This window comes from Branchiostoma floridae, chromosome 12 (assembly GCF_000003815.2).
Source record: "Branchiostoma floridae strain S238N-H82 chromosome 12, Bfl_VNyyK, whole genome shotgun sequence".
Classification (NCBI taxonomy): Eukaryota; Metazoa; Chordata; class Leptocardii; order Amphioxiformes; family Branchiostomatidae; genus Branchiostoma; species Branchiostoma floridae.
The window spans coordinates 7,183,483-7,209,132 of record NC_049990.1 but is presented as its reverse complement, the minus strand read 5'-3'; the positions used below and the strand labels follow the sequence as shown (position 1 = coordinate 7,209,132).

General features: G+C 41.6%; 2 protein-coding genes across 2 annotated transcripts in view; one reads left to right on the top strand and one right to left on the bottom strand.

Annotated features, from left to right (window-relative positions):
- The window catches only part of LOC118427735 (high osmolarity signaling protein SHO1-like), a 7,769-nt gene extending 687 nt beyond the window's left edge, over positions 1–7,082 (bottom strand). The window contains exons 1-4 of the mRNA XM_035837657.1: positions 6,706–7,082; positions 6,136–6,356; positions 3,225–3,342; positions 2,815–2,897 (exon numbers count right to left, since the gene is read on the bottom strand). Coding sequence (XP_035693550.1) covers positions 2,815–2,897; positions 3,225–3,342; positions 6,136–6,356; positions 6,706–6,940 — 657 coding nt within the window. The 5' untranslated portion in view covers positions 6,941–7,082. The remainder of the gene's footprint in view (positions 1–2,814; positions 2,898–3,224; positions 3,343–6,135; positions 6,357–6,705) is intronic.
- Positions 7,083–7,243: 161 nt separating this feature from the next.
- Positions 7,244–25,650, top strand: LOC118428089. Its single transcript, XM_035838058.1, has 3 exons — positions 7,244–7,376; positions 11,581–11,815; positions 25,500–25,650. The coding sequence occupies exons 2-3, from the start codon at positions 11,610–11,612 to the stop codon at positions 25,648–25,650; spliced, it is 357 nt and encodes a 118-aa protein (XP_035693951.1). The 5' UTR covers positions 7,244–7,376; positions 11,581–11,609.

The following is a 25,650-nucleotide window of genomic DNA, read 5'->3' as shown; positions in this document are numbered from 1 at the left end:
GTACGCACAGGGCGGGTCTCCCATGTGGCAAGCCAAGAGTGTCGGCTTTCCGAGGGAGTGTTCTTGTATGACAATATTTTTGGTGGAACTTGTACAAATACAACTACTAGTACAAATATGTTTCCTCCTCGTTCTCAACACTTTTTCCTCGTAACTTCCGCGCCTTCCTCCACTTAACAGCATTAGTATAATTTTTATGGAGGCAAAAAATATATAATCAGACACTTGTCCCTCAGACACTTGGTACGTTCCGATCAGGCTGTGGGAGGCTGTTGAAAGTTCTTCACGATAGCAGATACTTTTGGTCATTTTATCAAAGTAGAAACTAAACTAACAATATATAATATGAAATATTTTTGAAAAGTTGGAGCACTGTTGTCATCAGATATGTTTATGAGCGTTTGTTACTGTCATTTAATCATCAGTTATTGTCAGTTCCACCCGATTTCATTCTAACGTGTGTTATGTTTTGGAAAATCCAAATGCCATCAGCACTCCCCAAAAGTAAACCTGACTGGACAACGCCCCCAAAGGGGCGGAGTCAAGTCTCTTCAGGCCTTTTAGGACTTTTACCGCCAGCAGGCATGGTGCAGTGGGCGGGGCAGTGTGCATATAAGCGGTGGGAAAGTGTTTCCCTGCCTCATAGATGAATACATTAAGCCATATTTGGTGTGTATCAGTTTCAAAGCTGGAGTCAAAATTTACAAAGGGCTCAAAGGAACGTGCTTTTTTTCTATCTTGCGGTAATGCCTGCAGAGGAATCAACAATACGATATGAATGTAGAGGGAGGTGTAAAATGTTAAATATTTTCTGTGTTCTTTGACTTCTTTCTCTCACTAAATTTCTAGAATTGATAACAAGAGATTCTGTTCATTATATATACAATCAACTGATACGGTACTCAGGCACAAATAAATAAAGAGAACCTACCTACTTATCATATTCTCTTGGACAGAAGTAGCATGGACACAGTTTACATCGGTATGCCTAAACACCACAAACGAGTGCAAACGAGCAGGCAGACCCAGTTTACATGTCAATTTGGTATTTTTCCGGGGGGTACTTTTATTCCAGGGGGTACTTTTATTAGATTTTGAAGATTTGTCCGGGGGGTACTTTTATTCCAGGGGGTACTTCTATTTGAGAGGTGAGAGTAAAGGCATATATGTATCTTCTTGAGATCAAGGAGGTTGAACCTCTTTCAACCTCCTTGTTGAGATTGAAATATCTCAATTTGTAGTGCAGGTTTTTATGAGAGACTGACTGTCACTGAGTTGATTTCAAGATGACCACACCCTTGGTAGCCCGTTGGAAGAAATGAGAGGCTCAATTAACATGTAATTGATAATGTCCCTGACTCACTTGAAGCTACTGTAAGATACCTGCCCATGTATCAAACTGCATTTCTTGTTAAGCCACATGCCTATTTTCACCTTTGAAATCCAATCAGGTTTTCTTTTTTTCGTTCCTAGGGTGAAGTGAGGATTAAGAGCGGTTGTCAGCATCGTGGATCAGGGGTGGGCTGATTAAAGTTTCCGTAGCCAACTTTCTTATTAACTGGGAGATATCCAGCTTAGCACACTTCTTGGTCTTGAAATAGCTAATAATTGTGCCACGTTTCGCATCTTTTGGTTAATGAAAAAGCAGTCTACATAAGCCTTAAATCAACAAATCGAGTATTTGGCTATTAATCAATCTGCCGGTAATGTAGCAACTTGCTCCATTCTAGCAGCTGTAAATGAGGAACCATTGAGAGTTTAGAAATGAAAGTTGGCATGTAACCTATAGAGACACTAACTATTATACAGGTAAAATTTCAGCTTCCAACAATTGTTGTGGGTCAGATCTTGAAATCAACTCAGTTGCTCATAAAAATCTGAACAACAAATTGAGATGTTTCAATATCAATAGGATATATGCCTTTACCTTTGTTCCAAATGTCAACTCATTCAATGAAATAATGGGCCTGTTATAAAACCAATGGCATTACTTTCTGACCCCCCCCCCCCTGCATATATGCTTATTACAGATATATATCATGTCTGGTTAGCATGAAAGCTCATCTGTGTTGATGTTGTACATATTGAAGATTTTCCACGGTCTTACAACACCAAAATTAGCTTACCTCGAATTTTCAGTCGCACTTCCGTCCTCCTGAAGAAGGTCGACGGAAGTGCGACTGAAGATTCGAGGCAAGCTAATTTTGGTGTTGTAAGACAGTGGAAAATCTTCAATATCATGTCTGGTTCTTTTATGACTGGTCCAAAATTCAATTTAGCCTGACTCATCCATGTACCTAGAGTCTGACAGTCGCCACTGGCAAGGGGGTCATTAACCCCTGCCAGCGAGAGATAGTGCAAAACCTGGCAAGAGTTCAATTCATTTCAAACACATTTGTTTGAAGATGACTATGGTTTGACAATGTGTAACAGGACTCAAAATACTTGTTTCTGCATACCTGCACTGGTGCAGGTAACATTGAAAATTACCTGCACCAGACAAATTTTACCTGCACCACTCTGAATTAAGGAAGTATGGATCATACTAAACTTTTTCAGGAACCATTGCTATTTTTCTTCTATACTTGGTAACTGTATATACAGTAGTTGGTAACACTAACAGTCAATGCAGCTATTAACAATCACACATACACCTACATCATATGACATTTATGTACAGAATCAGTACATAGACAAGTGCAGGTTAGGTGCAGATATACCTGCATAACTCCAATTTACCTGCACTAACCTGCATATGCAGGTGGTATTTCGAACCCTGCAAATTCCAAGCATTGAATCATCGTGTACACGTACCTTGCAGTAATACTGTTGTTTATCTCTCTCCTTCTCTTTCTCCCTGACGTCAGCATAGGCTGATTTGTATGGCTTGTAGGATCCTGTGAGATAAATATATAACAAGGTTGTTACAAAAGCAAAAGAACAATTGCACCCCCATCAAACTCCTTTTACCCGAGAATATGAGAACTGACCATGTGAAACTGTGGAGCAGAGAAGACTTTCTTGTAAAAAAACAACAACATGCAAGGTATTGTTCAACATCCTCCAATTTGTATCTTTGCAGGGACTTGGTAGTGGTAGGAAGGCAAAAGAGAGAAGGAGGTCTTTGCTGTGATGTATTTTGCAACAGGTTGAAACAATTCTGTAGCACAGCAGCAATACAATGTAAGCACACTTTCTCAGCAGACAAATAGAAATAAGTGTACCTTGTGGTGGTCTCCCAAACACGTTAGGTTTAGCATTTCTGTTGACTTCAGGCTCTTTCACTTCCTCTGGTTCTCTGTTCTGCAGCCATGGAAGGGCCGAAGGTTTCTGCTCCATAATCTGCAAAAAGAGATATACATTTGTACATAAGTTATCCCATGTCAAAATATAACGTAAAAAAAGGTAAAGCAGACTGAGGATGAACTTCATGAAGTATGATGCTTTTTTGTTAGCTGGTGGTGTGATGGGGATTTGCTACGGCTTATGTATGTGGCCAAGCACAACAAGTCACCCCTACTCTTCTCGACAAGTGTATTGGAGATTTTTTAAATGCAGAGGTTTGACACCTGATTGAAACTTCCTCATAGTCATACACAGGGCTGGCTGCCTTGACTTCACTATTTGAAATGATGAATATAACAGAAAACAACAGGAACATGATGTATTCCAGCCCAGCTGCAGGTGAGATCATCCAACATCCCAACCCACCCATGGGAGATGTTATATACAAAATGTTATATTTTGATCATGTCATACCCACCCCAAACAGTACTCTGTAGTCTGTAAATGTAAATGTGCCAGAAGAAAATGGAAATTTTGGTGTTCGAAATTCCAACGTTCTAAAGTTGAAGGCCTCTGGCAAATTGTAAAGAATTCAACTGACATAATAGCCACAATACGTCATACTGCTCATACGCACTTCAAACTCCCGTGAACTAGCTTACCAATTTGGCAATCAGGGCTTGAACTGATTTTTTTCTGCCTGCATGGAGACTAGCCAACTTTTCCCCCATCAGTTTGAAAATGACTTTGTTTCACCAGAGACACTGTGGAAATTGTCTAGCTACCAGTTGCTAGGACACTGACTCTTCTGTGATATAAATGAGACCCATACTTTCAGGGGGCAAGGGAAAATTGCAACCCCTGATATGATCCCAACTGAAAATGGGCAAACAGGACTCAAATAGCTTTTCACACTCTAAACCACCCATAGATGTCAGTATTATAGCAGTAGCGCATTAGGACACACTGATTCAATTTCCTGGTTCCTAGATTTTTTCACAGATACTGTATCATATAAAATTGAATTATAATGGAATGGGCAAGAGAAATTAAAAGGTATCCTAGCATCTGCTCAAATACTATATTACCAAAGAAGCCATAATACATCATTCAAGGCTTATCAACACTTTCAATAAAAAATGAATTTTCAATGCACTGATAGATGGAAAGCTCTAACAAATTGGAGGACACGGGCTTTCTTCAACTGTTACTAAGTGTTTTGCTAGAAGAAAAATACATGTATGACTATAGTATGAGCATTTGAAGCTGATTCAATAGTATAATCATTCTTTTTCTAAATCAGCCAAAAAAAGTAGCTGATCTAGGAATCAAGAAATTAAATGACAACTCTACTAGTAACGTTTATTTCTCCAGCAAAGTTTATGTCAACTTTGAATGCCCTAGGTAGAAATTACAGTTTTAGGCTTGGCTGCACTAGAAAGCCTTTCTTGCAAGGAAAGTCATACATGTATTCATAACGCAGTGACAGGGCCATTATGAGGGGACTATTACTACCTTTGGGGCATGGATAACGATTCAAACAGCACGACATCCAAGCCAGGGGTAAAAAGGCCATTGTACCCTTTCTTATCTTTACTGTCTTAAGAGCCTAGCTAGACTTAGACCTATCTCCATAAATGTACGCACAGGCTTTATTCTGTTTGATACTGATGGCATTCCATGTCATACCAATGTCTGAATATTGATCTTCTTCGTCTTAGATGTATATGTTTCCAGTAATAGTCACACATCTACAATACAGTAGCTAACAATGACATCCTAGTGGAAGACAATATCAAACTCATCCCTCTTCCTCCATAAAAAATGTAGAAATGCAAACAAAAGACATATAATTATAAATGCCAATAGGTGAAGGACATGCCAGCCACTCTCTAATTGGAGAAACTGCTAATTGGCATGCAATTTATTATTGGTTCAAAAGCTAATTGTGATGGACAGTCGTCAAGATCTGTCTATACAGATCTAGACTAACTTGAAACATCTTTATCACCATGACATTCTTACCCCACTGATACCTTGTACTTTGTTAAGAGCACCAAATTTCAAATTGTATGGCCAACATTATATTTAACTTAAAAATGTAAATGAATTAAGTCCTTGTCATGCCCAGAGAAGGCCTTTTGCTCTAGCCAGAATTCAAAACCTATTTTCAAGAAGATTATGATTTCCTGGGCCATTGCCTATCTCATTAAGGTCCAGCTCTAGTACTTAAAAGCAGTCTGTCTGCTGGAGATAAGGGTTGACCCTAGTGCTAATGTACCATTACTGCAGGTATAACAGTACTAGTACATGTCTCAAACTGCAATGATATGAGACTGTACATTTTTCACAACAGACTAAAACTTATCATCAAGACTGGACCGGCTCCAGGTACAGGTCTGCACCTGAAACTAAATTAAAGCTCTGGACCAATTGATACTACAAATTTATGTTATACCTGGGCCACAATAACGTTTGATACGGGTATTCCAGACTAGGTCATAATTTTCCGAACCACACAGGCTTCAATTGATTAAATAGAACATACTCCGCGCACTCCACTGGAAGCTTATGAAATTCTTTTAGATGTTGAAGAATAAAGTTGGTGGCGTAGGTTGAAACAATGTGTTTTTATCCTTTTTACTAGCAGTTTGGCAATTAAATCAGTGTTTTCAGACCTGGATATGACATAGATAAAATACAACGTGGTGTATTCCACATCACCCTCTGTCTCAGCCCTCCCACGGATCGAATCGCCCTCTGGCCTTCTGGCGATCCGACTGGCGGTTGGGCTGGTATCTCGAGTAATGCAGAATACACAGTGTTGTATTCTATATGTACTTTCCTCACCATCATGTAAGATGCGGGCACAAAGCCGACCTCCCCGTCCTCATTCTTGGCCTCCCACCAGTGTTCGTTGTTCGGATGCTTCTTGACCAGCGTCAGCATCTGTGCCTGCTTGACAGACAGTTCAGGAAAGCCGCCAGGCTGGTCAGGGTTGGCCTTGTAGCTGTACTTGGCCATCAGGGTCACACCAGCTTTCTTGGGCTCTGGATCTTCCTTTTGGTTACCTGTCAATCATGATTTTAAGAGAGACATCTTAAAATTAAAGTTAACATTTACACTTTGGCTTAAAACATTTGAGTAATGATGTATTCATTCACTAGTCAATCAATAAAGACATGATTCCTTCATTTAATGTTACAAGAATAGTTTGAGCACATACAAATTTTGCCCATTTAATAGATTCATAAATCCACAACGATATATTGTACACCAACTTTTCGTTGTCACTTCAGTATGGCAAACTCCAAACCCCTTACACGTCCTCCAAGAATATGCAAATCAGCCATAAATCACATTTCCCAGTATCAAAAACAAGTTGATTATCACAGTTAGAATCAACAACGGACAAACAACCTTTTAACCGTGTCTCCTGAGCTTCTCTTCTGTTGTTCTGTACGCCTGATCCACCACCAGCGTTGTTAGTTTTAACTGATTGGCTAACGGTCCCGTTTTCAGTCACCGACCCTCTGGTCGACAGCCCGCCGGGACGCGGCGCAGAGTCCCCGGCCGCGCTACCACCACCGTTCCCGCCTATTCCTGGGATTCTCCCCCGTCCAAACCCTCTTCCACGACCACGTCCTGTCGACATCTTCGACGTCTAAGTTAAAGGTAAGACTAGAAAGCTGAAGAAGGACGAAACTTGTCTCTTCCAAAGTTTGACAACTCGAGACAAGCCGCGTGACGTTTCGCACCTCCCTCCTAAAAATTCCCGGGAGACTCTATTGAGGTCAAAGGTTACAAATCAACCTCCTTGATATGATCTTACTGCTTCATTTTTGACATACACTCTTTTTAAAACTAGCTAAAATCTCGTAACTTACTGTTATTAACTTTGATGATATTTTGTATGATATAATTTCAAAACTTTTGTGTTCCCGCTCTTGATTTACCCGTCATTCTTCAGAGAGGATTTCCAAAATGGCGCCTTTGGGTTGGGATTTAAATTCCTCTCCAGGTTGTACGTCGATTTTGCAGCCTAGACGTCGCTAAAATCATCGCGGAGACGCTCAAATCAACACAACTAGGTAAGCAATTTGATGCCAGCTTTTTACACATGATAATTGCGTGAGAATGGAAATACCTTGCATCAAAGGGCGTCCGACTGGGGAGGGGGGCAGATTTAAAGGTCCTAGGAGGTCACTCCCAAAATCGGTCTCGTGTTTTCCTTCTAACTCAACAGCATAAAAAGACTGTATTTTGTATCATATAAGGGGCGGTCTGATGTAGGAATTTTAGGGTAAAACTGTCTTTAGCCAGCTCGAAAGGTACGTGCCAAAGAAGCCGAAATTTCTGAACAAATACGGAAATAACTGGACGGTACGAAAATTATAATTTCTTGCGATTTTTGCTGCAGAGAAAAAAGGATTATGTAGGAAACTCTCCGTCGTTATTGAGACAAGCCAGTCTACATGTTGTGTGCTTTATTTCTGTGACACAGTAACAGGACTTAGTATAGATGGTGGCTATGATTTCGTGGTCATCAATACATTAGTATGCAATTGTGTCAATATGTAACATAGATTAGTAGACTTCCATGATTGTATACAGTATCCAGATATCCATTATCCATATCATTTTCTATTGATGATTTATCTGACTACTGTTATGATAAGGGTGATTATATATAACTACTTCTTATGTACTTGTGACAAGAAAGAAAGGACAGAAAGAGTTAATCCATGATCAGTATTCTGTATTGACTGGTCACGATGGAAGCTATAGGCATAAAGATTTATGACATTTGCTGTGCACTTGTATAGGAATATCTCTTGACATCTCCATATAAAGCATTGTTGAACTGCACACCAGGAAAATTCTGTAAAACAGTCACGTTGCTGTTGCCAGGAGCAGGTGGCAGTGTGGCACTTGTCATCTCTCGAAGACGAAGGCCAGATCAATACACATGTTCATCTCAGTCTGGAGAAACATCTTCTGCTGTAGTAGTACTTTTTATATTCAGCTGTAACAGTGGCTTTCAAGGACTGTTAGACTGCAAAATGTCAAATGTCTTTTGGCATAAGGATATAGCATTTGGCACTCTTACCGTTAAGGCCTGGGTTCGATTCCCTGTGTGGGGACCTATGTAAGAAAGGAGTAGAAACAGAAAAAACAATATCCTGACTCCCGGGATTCGAACCTACACTGATCCCTGGCTACCAGATCTCAAACCCAGATACTAAACCATTTTGCCCAAAGGCTTAAAGCCATTCCATTCGGCATGGTCAGTTTAGCAGTTGGTGAAACCCACTGTTATGCTATTCTCCCCAGAAATCTAGAAAGGAACATGATGCAGTTGATCTGAAAAGGGCAAAAGTGGACCCATAAAAAGCAATATATTGATTCTACATAGAAAGATTATAGCAATTTGGTGCAATGTGTTTATTCCATTGCTTAGAAGAGTCCAGATATAGTATTCATTATAGCATTATTCGCATTTTCGTTTACAAAAGTGTCCCCTTTCATAGAATTGTCCCAGGAATTTGTCTGTACGTAAGCATTATGCTGGCTTGCATTGTGGAGTACAATAGAACCCTGAAGAGAAATTTACATATCAATTTGCACTTACGTCAACGGCCCGGTTTGAGTGCAGGAACCTCTCCCAAGGAGGCAATTAACGATAGGTACCTGAGTGTGCTTCATGCAGGTTGATAATATTGTAGGTCCTGTTAAGGCTTCAGAGAGTATCATATCACTTTGCAAACTTTCCATGTTCTGCTAGCAAAGATCAGAATTATGGTCAGTGCAATTTGGCTTTGAACTTATCCGTGCTGCCTAACTCTGTCCTTGCTGTAAGCAACACAAAGTTGGTTACAAAGGGCCACTTCAGCAGGGAGGAAGTTGATAAAAAAAGAAGGTTAAAAAGGTGGTGGCCCAACTTGAATACAGGTGAATCACTTAAGAAGAAGGTGCTGTAAGTGTAAAAGCTGAAACTTCTTAATTCACATTGCCAGGTAATCATGTTCTAAATCATACTATTTGTATATTCTCCAAGCAGGTCTTGCGGTAGCATAAGATACTAGTAGTAGCTTGGGAAGGAGTTAAGCCATCAGAGGTGGACAATGAAGCTCTTCTGCCGGCTAAACTCCTTCCAAAGCTTACTAGTATGATACTATCTTATGCCTCCACAAGATCTGCTTGGAGATTGGAGATTGGAGAGTACACTTTTTTTATATATGGTTTCAGTATAAATCAGTGCAATGTCATTTAGTGAGCCACCCAGGATATAGAATACTCTCCTACTCAGTGCTGAATGGAAATTAAGTATACTATATGTGTTCTTAAGTTATATGTTCATGTATATGTATATGTATTCAATTGAAGAAAAGGGACTTTTTGAATCCATCATTTTGAAAAATTCCATTCTTTAGTACATCATGCCATTTTTTTTGCCAAATCAACTTGTAGATCTATATTCAACTCAATTTCAAACAATGACAACTTTAAGGCTGGCTAATTTTATGTCAAATTTACTTTGATAAAACATTCTTTTTAATATGCAGGTACGTGTAATTTACCCTTGGGAGAAAAAGAAGTCTGACAACCACAGTGTCAATAAGGAGACAAGATAAATATATAATGCTGTACTCGACTGCTCATCATGTTAGCTATAATCCCCAATGAATAACCTTATCACAATGTCTAACCCAAAGTAGCTTAGGTGCAGGAAAACCAATGTTGTGTTTCTGATTACAAGTCTGGAAAATCTGGGAAGGGATTCTCTCTCTTTTTTTAAGTTTACAGCCAAAGTGATGCGGAAAAAATTGTTCAAGTAACTGTAATCATGTAAATCTCATATGCAGTAGGAAATTGCTATTTTCCACATCATATTCTGATTATACATGTTATAGCTTGTAGTTGTAGGACTAGGAGTACAGTTTTTTCACTGCAATGAAAATGAGGAGAATATGCTGGAAAATGGTTCTAAAATATTTCCATCACTAGAAAATTTGATGTCTGTTGCCAGTGGTCAACCAAAAACAGGCCAAGGTTAGCAGGTTTTTACTGGGATTGATCAGGTACTGTAACCGGAAACAATATTTTTCCTGGGCCTTATGAATAATTCAAGTTTGACACACGATGAAGTCAGTGGTCCAGCCAGAAGAATTTCATTTTCGTTTGATGGAAATATTGCTTTGAATTTTGAAATTGAAGATCAAACAAAGCAACCAGTTTTATCTGTTTGGTTCCAAATGATAGATCTAAGGTGTATAACTAAAGTGCGTTTTTGTTTTCTGTTTAATTCCTAGTGGTATAACTATAAGTGTTTGCCAAAGGCTGCGAGTGTAGCTCAAATGTTATCACATGCAGCTATATGATATATCAGGGTTCTCCCCACAATTTTTTAGTATAGTGGAGCTCGAGGGGCTGGTAAAAATAACCCGAAGCGACTCCAAGAATGATGTTGCGTAGAAACGACTAGTGTTTTGATCATCGTCTATTCACAAGTCTTTACAGACAATGTAGACTGGAAAAGTGATGCCGCTTGGCACAAAAATTTGTGAATTTTCATGAATTTTAGCAAAACTAATAAGGAAAATAGGGAAAGAACACACCAAATTGTAGATTAGTATACTATGTATGTATAGTGGTGCTGGGCCAGGAGTATAGTGGAGGGCCGCTGTTATTCCATCCACTGGGAAGGACCCTGTATATGGTAAAAGCTGAACCTAATAAGATGTGTTTGTGCAGATGTGCAGGAAAAAAATCAAATTTCATATATATGTATATAGAAATGTAGAACAACATAATTCAAAGTTCAATGTTTTGACCTTTGAGCGACAAACATAGTACATGTTGTCATTTGTTTTTATTATATTTGTCATAATGGCAATGTCATTCCATTTTTCAGTAATTAAAAGTGGCCAAACATTCATGTACAAAGCTTTCTTCACACACTGTTTTTCTGGTGTAATGCATTGGATTAAATTACATCTCCGAGTCGGACTATACACTCAAAGATAGTAATTTGTTACATTATCTATAAAAGATTGCCAAATCTCCTGACTGTTTTTTTTTCAACATTTCTCTTTCCAAGATACAAAGATAATTTTGGAACTGCCCGTGAACATCATCCAGCGTATGTGCCAAGCCACGGTGGGAGGTTAGCTACAGGATAGTTTGATTATGTGTATATCATGCAAACCCCTGGCAGAGATTGAGACAAGGTGACCCCCTCTTTATACCATGGATTTAGGATCTTTTAGCCTCTCTATTTTGTCATTATCTCAGCGTAAGGTAGGCGCGGGAAGGACAACAACATGAAAGTGTTCATCTACGACGTCTCTACGTTTGAGGAGGGAGCGAAAGTGGGCGTGAACGGGGACAGCAAGCCGGCGGAGGGAGTGTTGGTGTTCACTACCTGGGTGGACAAGGGACTGCTACAGAGGAACCTCTCCCTGCCTCATGCAGAGGTGGACCTGACACACTTACCCAGCCGGGAGAAGGACCTCAAAAAATACATCAGGTAGGTAGAGATTTTATCGTAAACAGAAAAGTAACGAGCACAAAAGGACCTAAAAAGATGAATCAGGTACTTACCGTACAAATGTAGGACTTAAAAAAATCAGGTAGGTTGGAGAGGTAAAATGTAATGTTTGGGATGTATTTTGAGATTTTATCACAAACAAAAAGTAATATTTACTGAGATTTTATCATCAACAAAAAAGTAACGAGCACAAAGTGACCTAAAAAAAGATATCGGATAGATTGGAGAGGTACAATATAACATTGTGTACATAGATTTTATCATAAACAAACGAACAAAAAATAACGAGCACAAAAGACCTGAAGAAATACATCAGGTAGGTTGGAGAGGTACAGTGTAATTTTTGGGATGTATACAGAGATTTTATCGTGAACAAAAAAGTAACATGCATAAAATGACCTGATGAAATATATCATGTTGATTTGAGAGGTACAAATACCGTACAATATAAGTTATAACATGTGAAATATATACAGAGATTTTATCGTAAACAAAAAAGTAACGCGCAAAAAAAGGACCTGAATAAATATATCAGGTAGGTTGGACTTGAAGTTGAAGAGATTCCATATCATGTTCAGAATATACACAGAGACTCCATTGAAAACATATATACAGTAGAAGCCAGTTAATTGCACAATGGATTAACGCACACTTCTGTTTAATGCACGGAATCCCCAAATCCCAAACCTGTGCGGTCCAGCTAGATAACTTCGCATTATTGCACCAGCCGGATAATTGCACGAAATACGCTGGCAAATATAGGGCATGCAGTTAAGCGGCTTCTTCTGTAGTATTATTCGATAAGGACCTCAAGAAACATTTGCTGTGATTCCGAATTTTGTTATGGTAACTTAATTTCAACCGCTAAAATGTCATCATCGCAATTATGTGATTGTTGTGCTGAGGCCAGCTGGAATCCTGTTACCACAGTTGGAACTAATCCCTTTTTCCCAAATACTGTAAATGCATTCAAGTTCGCGGGGATTCAATTTTGCGGTAGCGGGAAAAGGGACTTTCGCGGTGGATTTAAGTTCGCGGTAACACCATAGACTGCAGTCTAATACCATAATAGAAAAATGTTTGCGGTGAAGTGGTCACCGCAAAAACCGCGAACATTTCTGCATTTACAGTACCATTTACTGGCTGCAATTTTAATGTGATGTTTAGGATACCGTATTGCTACAGCTAGGTTTGGGGAATAATGTTACAAGTAAGAAGTTACAAAAAAAAAAATTTAACGTTAAAAATAATCTTCAGAATTTTGATCATAAACAATAAAAGTAACGTTGATTAATTTAAGGAATTAACTTCAAGAAATGTATTGGGTAAATTGGGAGATACATGTAATGTCCAGGATTTGTACAAAAATTTATCATGATTCCAAAAGACACATTCAGTAAAGCCTTCAAGAAATGTATAATGTACATGTAGGCTAGGAGATGCAATGTAATGTTCTAAATTGGCTCCAAGTAGGTTGGGCAATAACTAAACTTGTACAGGGACTCTACAATGAACAAAAAATAGCATGTACAATATGAAATTGTATGAGGACCTTGATAAATATACCATACAGGTTGGGATGTATACAGAAACAAAAAAAATTAATATTAAGTAGGTTCAGAGATAACATTCATAATATTAACCAGACCTCTATTTTATTAAATGTGATGCCCTTCCACACTCAAAATCCACATTTTGGATAAACCTACATTTGTATACGTTTATGAAGGTTAGACATCCAGGTAAGCAATATTCAAATACAATTCAATCTCTACAACTGGATCCGTTTTTATCCAGTTGTAGAGATTGAATTGTATTTGACTACATTTGTATATTGTATTTGCACTTCCGTGAGGTGCGCTGACCTATTTTGTAACAGACCTGCTCTAATGCAATCTTTAGCGTTATTGGTAAATCGTTTGTGAAGCATAATTGGTCGCTTACATTCCATGCAGCATGTTACCGTCCTGAATTCGTGGTTAAACGTTATTGATAACTCATTTGTATTGTGTAATTGCTTGTCAGGTTGCCTAAAAGTCACAATGGAGCACCCGTTTGTATTGGTGTCTGCAGCTTTAAGTTTTGCTAGACACTCATGAGTTCAATGCAACAATCTGACAAACTTAAATCCAAGATCTCTCACAAGGACCCCCCTAACTTGCCATTAAGCGTTACTGGCCCTAGACCAACATGAACCGTGAAGCATTGCTAGGATCCCCCCATGAAGACCCTCCCCTGTACTGTAACAGGAACATAAAGCTGCTAAATGGCATAATTCATGAGACACAAAGGATCATTTCTTCAGCTTCCTGTAAAGCCGATTAATCAAAAAGCCTTCACACACACATGTAGCCCTCGAGCATGTTGAAAGCCTTGTTGTACACATGAGTGTCCTGAAATCTTGTTGGTATTCCTGCCAAGCCCCGCTTCCGAGCCAGGAAGCCTTCTGCACCTTGATAAGTGCAGGTCATTATTGCAGGTCTGATTGACCCTTCCCCTGTCTTCTGGCATGTCAAGGGGCTGACCAGTAGATATGGTAGAGGGAGGAGAAGATATTGTCATGATTGTAAAATGATTGCCTCTGTGTGCAAAGTTTTTTTGTATGACCAGTAGATATGCTAAAGGGAGGAGAAGAAAATGATTGCTTCCGTGTGCAAAGTTTTTTTTTGTATGACCAGTAGATATGGTAGAGGGAGGAGAAGAGATTGTCATTGTAAAATGATTGCCTCCGTGTGCAAAGTTGTTTTTTTTGTATGCGTGTCTGGATTTTTGTGTTGTTCTGTGTTTGTAGTTATTTGAATAAACTGTCAGAACAGTTGCAGGAAGTAAGTGGGAAGATGGTGTCAGTTGCAGTGATGTGACATGTGGAAGTTACAGGAAGGTCAGAGGTGGTAGAACTACCTGTAGTCATATATCAGATATGACAGACATTCCAGGTCATGGAAACAATGGGAGAGGCTACTTTTTCACGTAGAGGTAATGTCTGTTGTCTTATTTGGCGTTTTTGCCATTAGACATTTTCCACATGCTAGACACGTTCACTGTAAACTGCATACTGTAGAGTAACAAGATGAGATCAATGTACAGTTATTGAACTGAATTAAGACGCAAGAAGCTCTAAATGTTTCATGGAGCCGTGACTTGCTTGAAGTCATGTTTAGTTTAGACTTACTTAGAGTACAGAGAGACAGTTCAATTAAGATACATGTACTTTGTGGATAGTGTTCAGCACCAAGGACAGGCCTGTTCCAGAATAGTCATCACACCAGCATGGCCGGCACTGATTTACTTGTAGATTTACATTTTGAAGCTAAGTTGTAAGATTTGAGGCGATTCAAAATGTTAGGAATCAGTTTGAAAGATTTTTTTTCCAAACATGATAAACATGGGGGGTGGGGTGGCAAAAGCAAGTTCCTACATTAATTTGTGGGTATGAAAAGAAATATTTGAGAAGGGAGAAAAAAATGTTCTTGGCCACCCTCGATCAGTCATGAATGGGATAGCCAGAACAAATAGTTTAGGATGATGAACTTGGCCATCTTTGGAAAACAACAACAGAAAAGAAAAAAAACAACAATGGACCCCCTTGATTTTTTTCAATTTCTGATTTAAAGTAGCCAAAGAGGTAGCAGCCTCACAGTTGAGCTACTGGTTCTAATACGTTATGGAATTAAGGACAAAAAATGGGGGTCCTGTGTTCGAGGAGCGCCTCAAGCATGTTAAAAAGGAGAAGGGCTAGCAACAAGCAGCGAGGTTGATTGATCTGTTGAAAATCCAGTGAAAACCCCCATACAGCCTGAAAATCAACACTCGTTAGCCATCCATCATCGTTATGTAATCAGGGCTCGAAATACCACCTGCATATGCAGCTTAGTGTAGGTAAAATTGAAGCTGTGCAGCAGGTATTTCTGGTGTCTACCTGCACCTACATTTTTGTAACCTGCACTGGTCCATGTACTGGGTTTTATACATAAATGTCTTATGATGTAGGTGTTTGTGGATTGTGATTAACTGCATTGACTGTTACCATCTATACAGTATAAAAGAAAAAAAAAAACAATACTTCCTGTACGATTTTAGTATGACCCATGCTTCCTAAATTCAGAGTGGTGCAGGTAAAATTTGTCTGGTGCAGGTAATTTTCAATGTTACCTGCACCAGTGCACGTATGCAGAAAAAAGTATATCGAGCCCTGGTAATGCATTCTCAACATGACTTCAGGCAGACTCATCCAGGTGAATGTTCTACAAATTGTTCCGTTGGGAGATTGAATGTACGTTTGCATGCACAAAAACTGTGTCGGGGGACTCTAGCACCTACCGAGATGCCCGTGTCAGGATTGAACCAGGGTCTCCCAGTTACCGACTAATTGGAACAAGGAGCTCAACACGACAACAGTAGATTCTTCCCAGATTTTCAAGGGAAAGAATTGCATTGATAATGTCAATGGGTTCTCATTTGTAAAGGAAATATATTGAACATCCTGTATGGAACAAAAGAAAGGACAATGTGTGTGTAAAGCACAAGACATCTATTATGAGACAGCCTAAAGAAGATCAGGCCATCCCAATTTTTTCAAATCCTGGTTCTTGGCCTTTTTTGAGGTGAATATCTAGCAAACAAACACAATAGAAATACACGTACAGTACAGTGTAGTCTCTATGCAGGGAGCAAAACTTGGATCTGACTCAGTGACTGTACTCACTCTCCAAAACTCACCAAGCCATTAACCTCAAGCTTTATTACCTCCATAGAAATGGAGGTATTGTTTTTAGTTTGTTCATTCAAGTCCAAGGTTGGTCCAGGTAGTAGAAAACGGTGCAACTGGAGACTTGCAGGATTGGAAAGTTGCTTTAGCCCAGGTCTTGAGTTTCTGCATGCTTTACCCAGGTCCTACAGGAGACATGATATGGCACAGACAGAATATGCAAGAAATTCACAGATATCTGTGAAACAAGAATTTCACAACCATTTCATTTAGGTAGGAGATCTTACATTTCATCTGGTTTTCTACTTGTAATTTAACATTTTTTGATAAGTCTAAGGAATAACAAATTAAATTGTGATGGCATGACATAATATAAAGACATTCTGTATCTGTATCTACTAGTATATACCCGGCATAACTGGCCTTTGGCGTAACACACCAGCTTCGCAGGCATGGCAGCAGCTGGTTATATTACACTGAACGACCTGTCACACCTAGCTTTTGCACATCTACATGTATCTGCAAGTGTTCTTTAAAACTATCCAGAGAAGATGCCCCTACTGCGCTTGGTGATAACAAATTGAGTTGTTATGGTATATTTGTATGACATATAAAGACATTGTATGGCATAATGCACAAACACAAACAGGAACTATGTACAGGAAAAGTTTGATAGAAGCGATTTCAAAATTTTGTAATATATAAAATCATAGTATTTTTCGGGTCCATTTATTGCATTGGGCAAAATTTGATTCAGTGGTTCCTTTTGAGGGATTTTGATGTGGGAATCAGTCAAAGATTTAACCATATGTACTCCATCAACAAAGAGATTTGTATTACTATTAAATTTACACACGTCAGCGAGCATTTTCCACCCGCATTCATCCTTGATTTGTCCCTCATTTCCTTCCCATTTCCTGCCATAAGCTTTGATTTCGTGCCATCAAGGTCGTGACAGTTATACGGGCTTTTCTCGTGTTACATTCGCAGCAGCGCACAATTCAATTTCCTTCGCTGAAGCCAATTGGCCGTGGCCTTTCAGTAGGGTCATAAAGGAAACGGTGCAGAAAATTACTGCAAACTTAGGCTTTATCCTTCTCATTGTTATTCTAGTTGACATACGCCTATTTGTATGTGTAAAATTTGTACACATGATACTTGTCTATCCTGACAGGTAGAGGAACGTGACTGACAAAACATATGAGCTAAAATTTACATTGTACTCTGAGGCCACACCAATTTGATTAGTTGGTTCTGTGGTTTTACAAAAAAACTTAAGACCGTGTTGATTTGACTTTATGATGACATCTGCATGCGCATCAATTTTCTGGCATTAAATTTACAAAAAAAAATCATTGATGTACTCCTTTCAATGACTGCAGATGCAAAACACAGATGATGACTGCAGTAATACAAGGTGAAAATTTTGCAAATTGATAATATTAGAAAAGGAATAAATCATAACTCAGTTTGATAAGTGTACTTTTTCTTAATATGGCAAATTAAAACATTTAATCCAACGTTTCCTGAACACAGTGAGGAGACATTTGTATTACGATTAAAAATATACACTGGGTAAGAATAAATATATACAATGTACATGTATTAAAATACATTAGCTGTTGCAGTCAGTTATATGTATGGAATTCAAAGATTCATATGAAATGTAATGCAATTCTATAGCCATCATTGTGAACTATGAGGTTGACTTGCTGTGAATAAAATCTATCATCACAGGAGAAGCCATCTAGTGGAAAATAAGAGCAGGAGATTTCGTTGGGATCCTGCAGAGCCAGCAAATTGTCATACGTATACTTCTTGATAAGTACTTAAGTTCAAGAAGACTTAATTTTGCAGTAGGTGGGAAAAGGGGCAAGCTCACAGATTACATTACCAACAAGGAAATTGTTGTGATACTTCGAATTCCGAAAATAACTTCTTCAGGTAACCGTTGATAGAATATTACATAACCAGTATTAGTGCTTGGTATTGCTTACGTTTTGATTGTCTCTCAGACACCTTGCTGATAGAGCTCAATCTAACTGGAGTACTGCTTGGGATTGTGTTCTTGCAAAAGTGCCACCTACATGTACATCGGCTACGTATAGGGACGAGCAGCAGAACTCCAGTTAGAAGCTATGAGGAAGGTGTCTGAGAGGCACTCAAAACGTAAGCAATACTAAGCACTAATAAGTTGGTTAATATGTAATATTCTGCCATCCTGAAGAAGTTATTTTGTAAGCAAAGCAAGTACATACTGGTTGTGTAAAAGAATTCTCCTATGTCCAATATTAATCTGTGATAATTTCACAGTGGCAATGTCACTGCAAAGATTGTGAACATAAATGCAGCTTATGAACATAAATGTTAACAGATTTATGGTAGCAAAGAAAAGCCATTCGCCAACATGGTATGTTAGGATTATAGGTCATGACCCCTGACCCCGAGGTCATGGGGCCTCGTGCGTTTGTCCGCCATCTTGTCTCTATTGTATGCATTGCTGAAGTCTTCATTAAATCGTCCTCGCGGCCAATTACCATCTTGAGTCTTCGTTAGTGTCCCTAACTGGCGTGGTGGCAGCGTCGGGTGTTCAGTAAACCCACAGCTTATCTACAGCACCGCATCCGGCTACAGGAACACGCTAGACGACCGAGAATGGCGAGCGCCGCACCGAGGATTCCCAAGCAATGGCAGCTCACTAAGACTGAGACCATCAACTCCTTCGAGAGCTGGCGGGCCAACCTCATCTACAGCTTGTCGCTCGACCGTAACTTCGCACCCTTCCTTGTGAACGGTGTCACATGGCAGAAAGCGTCTGTGGAAAACAGAGGACTCCAAGCAGACGGCGAGGCTGTGCCAGAAGCCAGCCGACGGACGGCGGCCCAGAAAGCAGCCTCCCTGGAGATGATGTTGGGGCAGATCGCGATCTGGTGTCCCGTCATTTCCAAAAACACAATCGTCAAGGCAAGTACCTCTCTTTCCCACATATGGCAGGCCATTCGCCTTCATTTCGGGTTCCAATCGACTGGGGGGTACTTCTTGGACATTGCAAGTATCAAACAGGACACAAATGAACGCCCTGAAGATTTGTACCAGAGGTTGACAGCTGCCATAGAAGACAACTTATTATCAGTAGAAGGGGGCATCACCCACCACGGGGAAGTTGTCACAGCAGACGAGGAAGTCTCCCCGTCTCTTGAAAACATGATCGTGTTGCTCTGGTTACAGCTCCTACACCCGAACCTCCCCGCTCTCGTCAAGCAACGCTATGGCTCTGAACTCCGTAACAAAACTCTAGCGTCCATTAAACCAGAAATCTCTCTTGCCCTGGCATCCCTGTTGGATGAACTCAACACCACAGAAGATATCAGATCCCTTCGCTTAAGCCAAGCTCGTAAACCGTCCCCACGTTTTCGTCCACCACCCAGACCTCAACGCCCTAAACCAAAGGCCCAGTACAAAGCGTGCCCTTTGTGTCAACAAGCGGGTCGCCCAGGATTCAATCACTTCCTAAGTGAATGCAGGTACCTTCCAGAGCAGGATAAGCAGTACATTATTCGCTCCAGAGTGGTAGAAGTGGACGAAGACGAACACTTTGACGAGCCTGACTACACTGACCAGGACGAACCCCAGGTCCTGGTAGCAGAAACCGTAACTCCACCGAAGTCCATCCCATCTCAGGTTTCGAGGGTTACTGTGCGTCCCTCACCCTACATGGACGCATTCCATCATGGTCAGTCGGTACACATCCTACTGGACTCGGGTGCTGAATCTAGCTTGATTCGTGAGGATGAAGCCCACCGCCTGGGATTACAAATTGTTCCCAACTACTCCCAGACACCAAGCCAAGCTGATGGCGGCCGCATGTCTGGCATCCTCGGTGAATGTAAGACCACCTTCTCCAGACATACACTACCTCTGCAGTTTGATGCCCTGGTAGTTAAGGACTTAGCCTCACCTATCATCGCTGGCAGTCCATTCCTGGAAACTAATGGCTTCACTATAGACTTCAAACACAAACGAATCCAGCTCCCAGACGGCTCTACCACGGATTATTCCCCGGTTAGAAAGCCTTCCCAGCCACGCATACATCGCATATCCACTAACCTCCTCAGAATGCAGGACAGAACAACCACGGTTTGGCCTGGTGACTTCGTCGACCTAGCTCTTCCTGTCGAGATAACCGACTACCAAGATGTCGTCTTAGAACCCAGGTATGACTCCCTCTCACCGGAGCAGATGAAAGCTTTCGAACAGGGCACATACCGCAATGTTGCTGGCCACATCCGAGTCCCTAATGTCTCTTCTGCACCCGTTCATGTCGCCAAGAACATGCACCTTTTCAATGCTGTGCCAGTGGTTCCAGTAGAAGATTACCCACTTGACGGACAGGTGTATGACAAGTCCCCGACACCCGCCCACCCGCCAACACCTTTCTCCGACTCTATCCAACTCGATCCAGACCATACACTCAGCTCCACCCAGCGTTACCAACTATCGTCTGTCCTCCGCACCTATGACCAGGTTTTCGACACAGCGTTTCCAGGGTACAATGATGCTGTGGGCCCCATCCGAGCAGTAGTAAACATGGGACCAGCACAACCGCCACAGCGTAAAGGCCGTCTCCCACTGTACGGCAGAAACCGCCTAGTGGAACTACAGCAGAAACTAGACGAGCTGGAAACGAGAGGAGTGATTGCAACACCAGAATCAGCAGATACAGTAGTGGAATACTTAAACCCTTCATTCTTAATCAACAAGTCAAGCGGCGGTCACAAACTGGTAACTGCCTTCACTGACGTCGCTAAATATTGTAAACCGCAACCTTCCCTCCTCCCTGACGTAAACCAAGTAATGCGACAGATCGCCTGCTGGAAGTACATCATTGTCTCTGATCTTACTTCAGCATATCATCAAATCCCCCTTCATGTGAACTCTCGCAAGTACTGCGGCATAGTTACACCGTTCAAGGGTATTCGTGTCTACTGCAGAAGCGCCATGGGTATGCCTGGCAGCGAAACAGCTCTCGAGGAACTCATGTCCCGCACACTTGGGCATCTACTGATGCGCGGAGCTGTTGCAAAGATTGCCGACGATCTGTACTGTGGGGGGAACACCTTTGAGGAGCTCCTCATCAATTGGAGAGACGTTTTGACGGCCCTGCGCAAATGTGACCTACGCTTGTCTCCCTCCAAAACCATCATCTGCCCTAGAAGCACGACAATCCTGGGCTGGCACTGGAACCAAGGCCAGATCTCTGCTTCCCAACACACCTTATGCACACTAGCCACGTGTCCTGCACCGCAGACAGTAACAGCTCTGAGATCCTACATCGGTTCCTACAAAGCCCTTTCCCGGGTTATCCCTGGCACATCAGTTCTCCTAGGTCCTCTGGACAACATCATTGCGGGTCAATCTTCCAAAGACAAGGTCCAGTGGACGGATGAAACCATGTTAGCCTTCCGTCAGGCTCAACGTGGCCTACAAGCACACCAGGCTGTGGTCCTCCCGAGACCAGAAGATGAACTCTGGCTAGTAACAGATGCAGCAGTCCGCCCCACGGGCATTGGTGGAACACTGTATATCCGACGCAACAACACCACTAAAGTCGCCGGTTTCTTTAGTGCTAAACTGAAGCCCCACCAGCGGCGCTGGCTGCCCTGTGAGCTGGAAGCACTCGCTATCTCCGCAGCACTGAAGCACTTCAAGCCTTATTTCATCCAAACCACCAAGCCTGCATTTGTGCTTACTGACTCAAAACCGTGTGTGGAAGCAGTAGGCAAGCTACGCAGGGGAGAGTTCTCCTACAGCCCTCGAGTCACTACCTTCCTATCTGCTGTCAGCCAGTTCCCTATCGATGTCAAACACATCAGTGGCAAACACAACATATCAACAGACTTTGCAAGTCGTCACCCATTAGAATGCCATGAAGATAAATGCCAAATTTGCTCATTCATACACGCAATCAGTGAGGAACCAGTCATCAATACATCAACCCTCCCCCAAGGGCCAGACTTGAACAGCCCAATATACACCAGCCGACAAGCATGGAGTAATATTCAGTCGTCCTGCCGATCATTGCGTAGAGTATTCGCCCACCTCCGACAAGGCACCAGACCTTCCAAAAAGGAAACAGACATTAGCGACATCAAAGCCTATCTCTCCAAAGTCTCCATAACCACCGGCGGCCTACTGGTTGTGCCCAACAGAGACATGTTCGGCGTCACAAGAGACCGAATTGTCGTTCCGCGTAAGGTTGTACATGGTCTGGCCACGGCCATCCACCTCAAGCTTAACCATCCTTCCCGACATCAACTCAAGACGGTCTTCTCCAGATATTTCTTCGCCTTGGGCATGGATACCGTCATCCAGAAGGTAACAGAAGCTTGTGACCAGTGCGCCTCCCTGAAATGCCAAATCCCTGTCCCTCCAATCTTCACTACTGAGGCTCCGCCCCAGACTGTCTTCACGTCATTCTCCGCGGATGTTATGAAACGAGCCCGCCAAAACATTCTTGTCGTCAGAGAGAACAGCACTTCCTACACGTGCGCCCACATCATCCCAGATGAAACATCAACAGCTCTCCGAGACGGCTTGATCTCCTTATGCACTCCACTTCGCCTGTTAGATGGCTCCCCAGCCGTCATCCGCTGCGATCCTGCCCCAGGATTCCAGGCGTTGGTCAACGACCCCTGGCTGAAAGACAACAGACTCCAGATTGAAATCGGCGAGCCTAAAAACATCAACAAAAACCCAGTCGCAGAGAGAGCCATCCAAGAAGTCCGGGCAGAACTCAGCAAGTCTGACCCGTTAGGCCAACCCGTGTCTCCCGCAGAGCTCGCTGTCGTCATGGCAAGAGTTAACGCCAAAATTCGTACCAACGGCCTCTCCTCCCGTGAGTACCTGCAACAGCGAGACCAGTTCTCCGGGGAACAGCTACCAATGTCAGACAGAACCCTTCTGAAGGAGCAACATCACAGACGACGAAGCAACCACAAGCCCAGCATCAAATCCAAGTCGCCCCGAATAACACCCCATGCAACCACCCCCTCTATCGCCGTTGGTGATCTTGTGTACCTGAACACAGACAGAGATAAGACAAAAGGTCGGAACAGATACCTCGTCACGAACGTTGAACAAAACTGGATCCATGTGTCCAAATTCACCGGTCATCAGTTACGCTCCAAGTCATACAAAGTACGCCCAAACCAATGCTATCTGGTCCCTAACCAGGTGACACTGCAAAACCGTCGCCCAACACACGACGAGGCTGATTCCGACAGTACCGACACCGACGAGGTCCGGCCCTGTCCCGAGGTGACAGACTTCCCGGTCCCAGATCCACCACCAGACTTTCTGGTCCCACCAGACCCACCACCTGTACCAGAGCCACCACCTGCCGCAGAGCCACACCTACAACCTGCTACTCCAGAGCCACACCCACCTCCACGACATTCCAAAAGAACCGTCCGCCCACCACCGTACTTGCAGGACTACGTCATGTAACCACAAACTGTATACCTCAGTTTCTCCTTTCCAGAATACTTAAACTTCAACTTACTACACAGACTCTTGTATCAGAACTCACCATACCAAAGAACTGTACTCGAACATCATTATACCTAGCAAGTACCTGGTAGCCACCAAGACTACACATCGCACTTCAATTTGCCATGTTCCTAGTATAAGGTTGTTATAACAAACGATAGCGTACAAGTTCTTTAGAAGTTGAAAGACTTATGTTTATTCACGACTAAAATAGCATAAAAGTTATTTAGCAAAAGAAAGTTGTTTCACTACAATAACAAGCACGAAAAATAATTTCTTTAGAAGTAGAAAGAGTTGTGTTCCTTTAGAAGTAGAAAGAGTTGTTTCATACCAACATAACTGGCATAAAAGTTCTTTAGAAGTAAAAAGAGTTGTTTCGTACCAACAATGATGGCATAAAAGTTCTTTAGAAGTAGAAAGAGTTGTTTCGTACCACCAATGATGGTATAAAAGTTCTTTAGAAGTAGAAAGACTTGTGTTAGCCCCAAAGTTAGATTACATATTTTCATCATTGTATTCTAGTCGTAACTCTTACACAATCGTAATCATACAGAACGAAGGAAGAAAGAAAGGTAATCACGCCAACATGGTATGTTAGGATTATAGGTCATGACCCCTGACCCCGAGGTCATGGGGCCTCGTGCGTTTGTCCGCCATCTTGTCTCTATTGTATGCATTGCTGAAGTCTTCATTAAATCGTCCTCGCGGCCAATTACCATCTTGAGTCTTCGTTAGTGTCCCTAACTGGCGATTAGTAACAGTGCCCCCGATTGAAGGGAAGAAATGCAGAGCATCAGAGGATTACTGATCTTAAGTTAATCATCCTTTAAGATGGATAAATGGTAAAAGTTTGGATTTCTAATCCTGGTGTTAGCAGGGATTTTCACTCTCCATGTCAGATTTATCTGACTGTGGACCCATCATTTTTACCTAAGTGAAAATGGAGATATTGTATTCAGTTGGTGTGTTTTTCTTGGTGGGCGTTAGAAGTTATGTCAATACAACAGAATGGCAAGATGTACAATGTACATTTTGTATGTGGTGTAACAGAATACTTGGAGAATTGGAAGTATGGCTTGGCTCTTTGAACCATCTTCTTGCTCCAATTTTACAGATTTGATACTGTCTATTTCACTGCAACTGGTACAGTTCTACTTGGACCAGAGCATTAGAGATTTGACATTTGTGCTACCAACGAATGTTCTAACCAATACAACATTTGTGCCAGAAGTTTATCTCAGGAGTTAAAAAGTTAACCAACATATAAATTTGTTCATAACATTTATATGTAATATGTATTACATATTACCCAAAATCTAAGCAACTTAAAGAAAAAGAACAATCCTCAGGAAAGACACTTTGTAAAGGATTTGAAAACCCTTTCTGACCATCTCTTGGTCATTTCAGGTCATTGTCATGGCAATGGGACCTGACCAATGGGGTGAGACCAGGCCTGTGGAGCCAGGTGGTTGCTAGGATCCAGGGCCGCGCCCACCAACGGGAAGAATATGAGCAGTGCAAGAAGTCCCTCTTTGGAGAACGGGGTAAGATAAAGTAG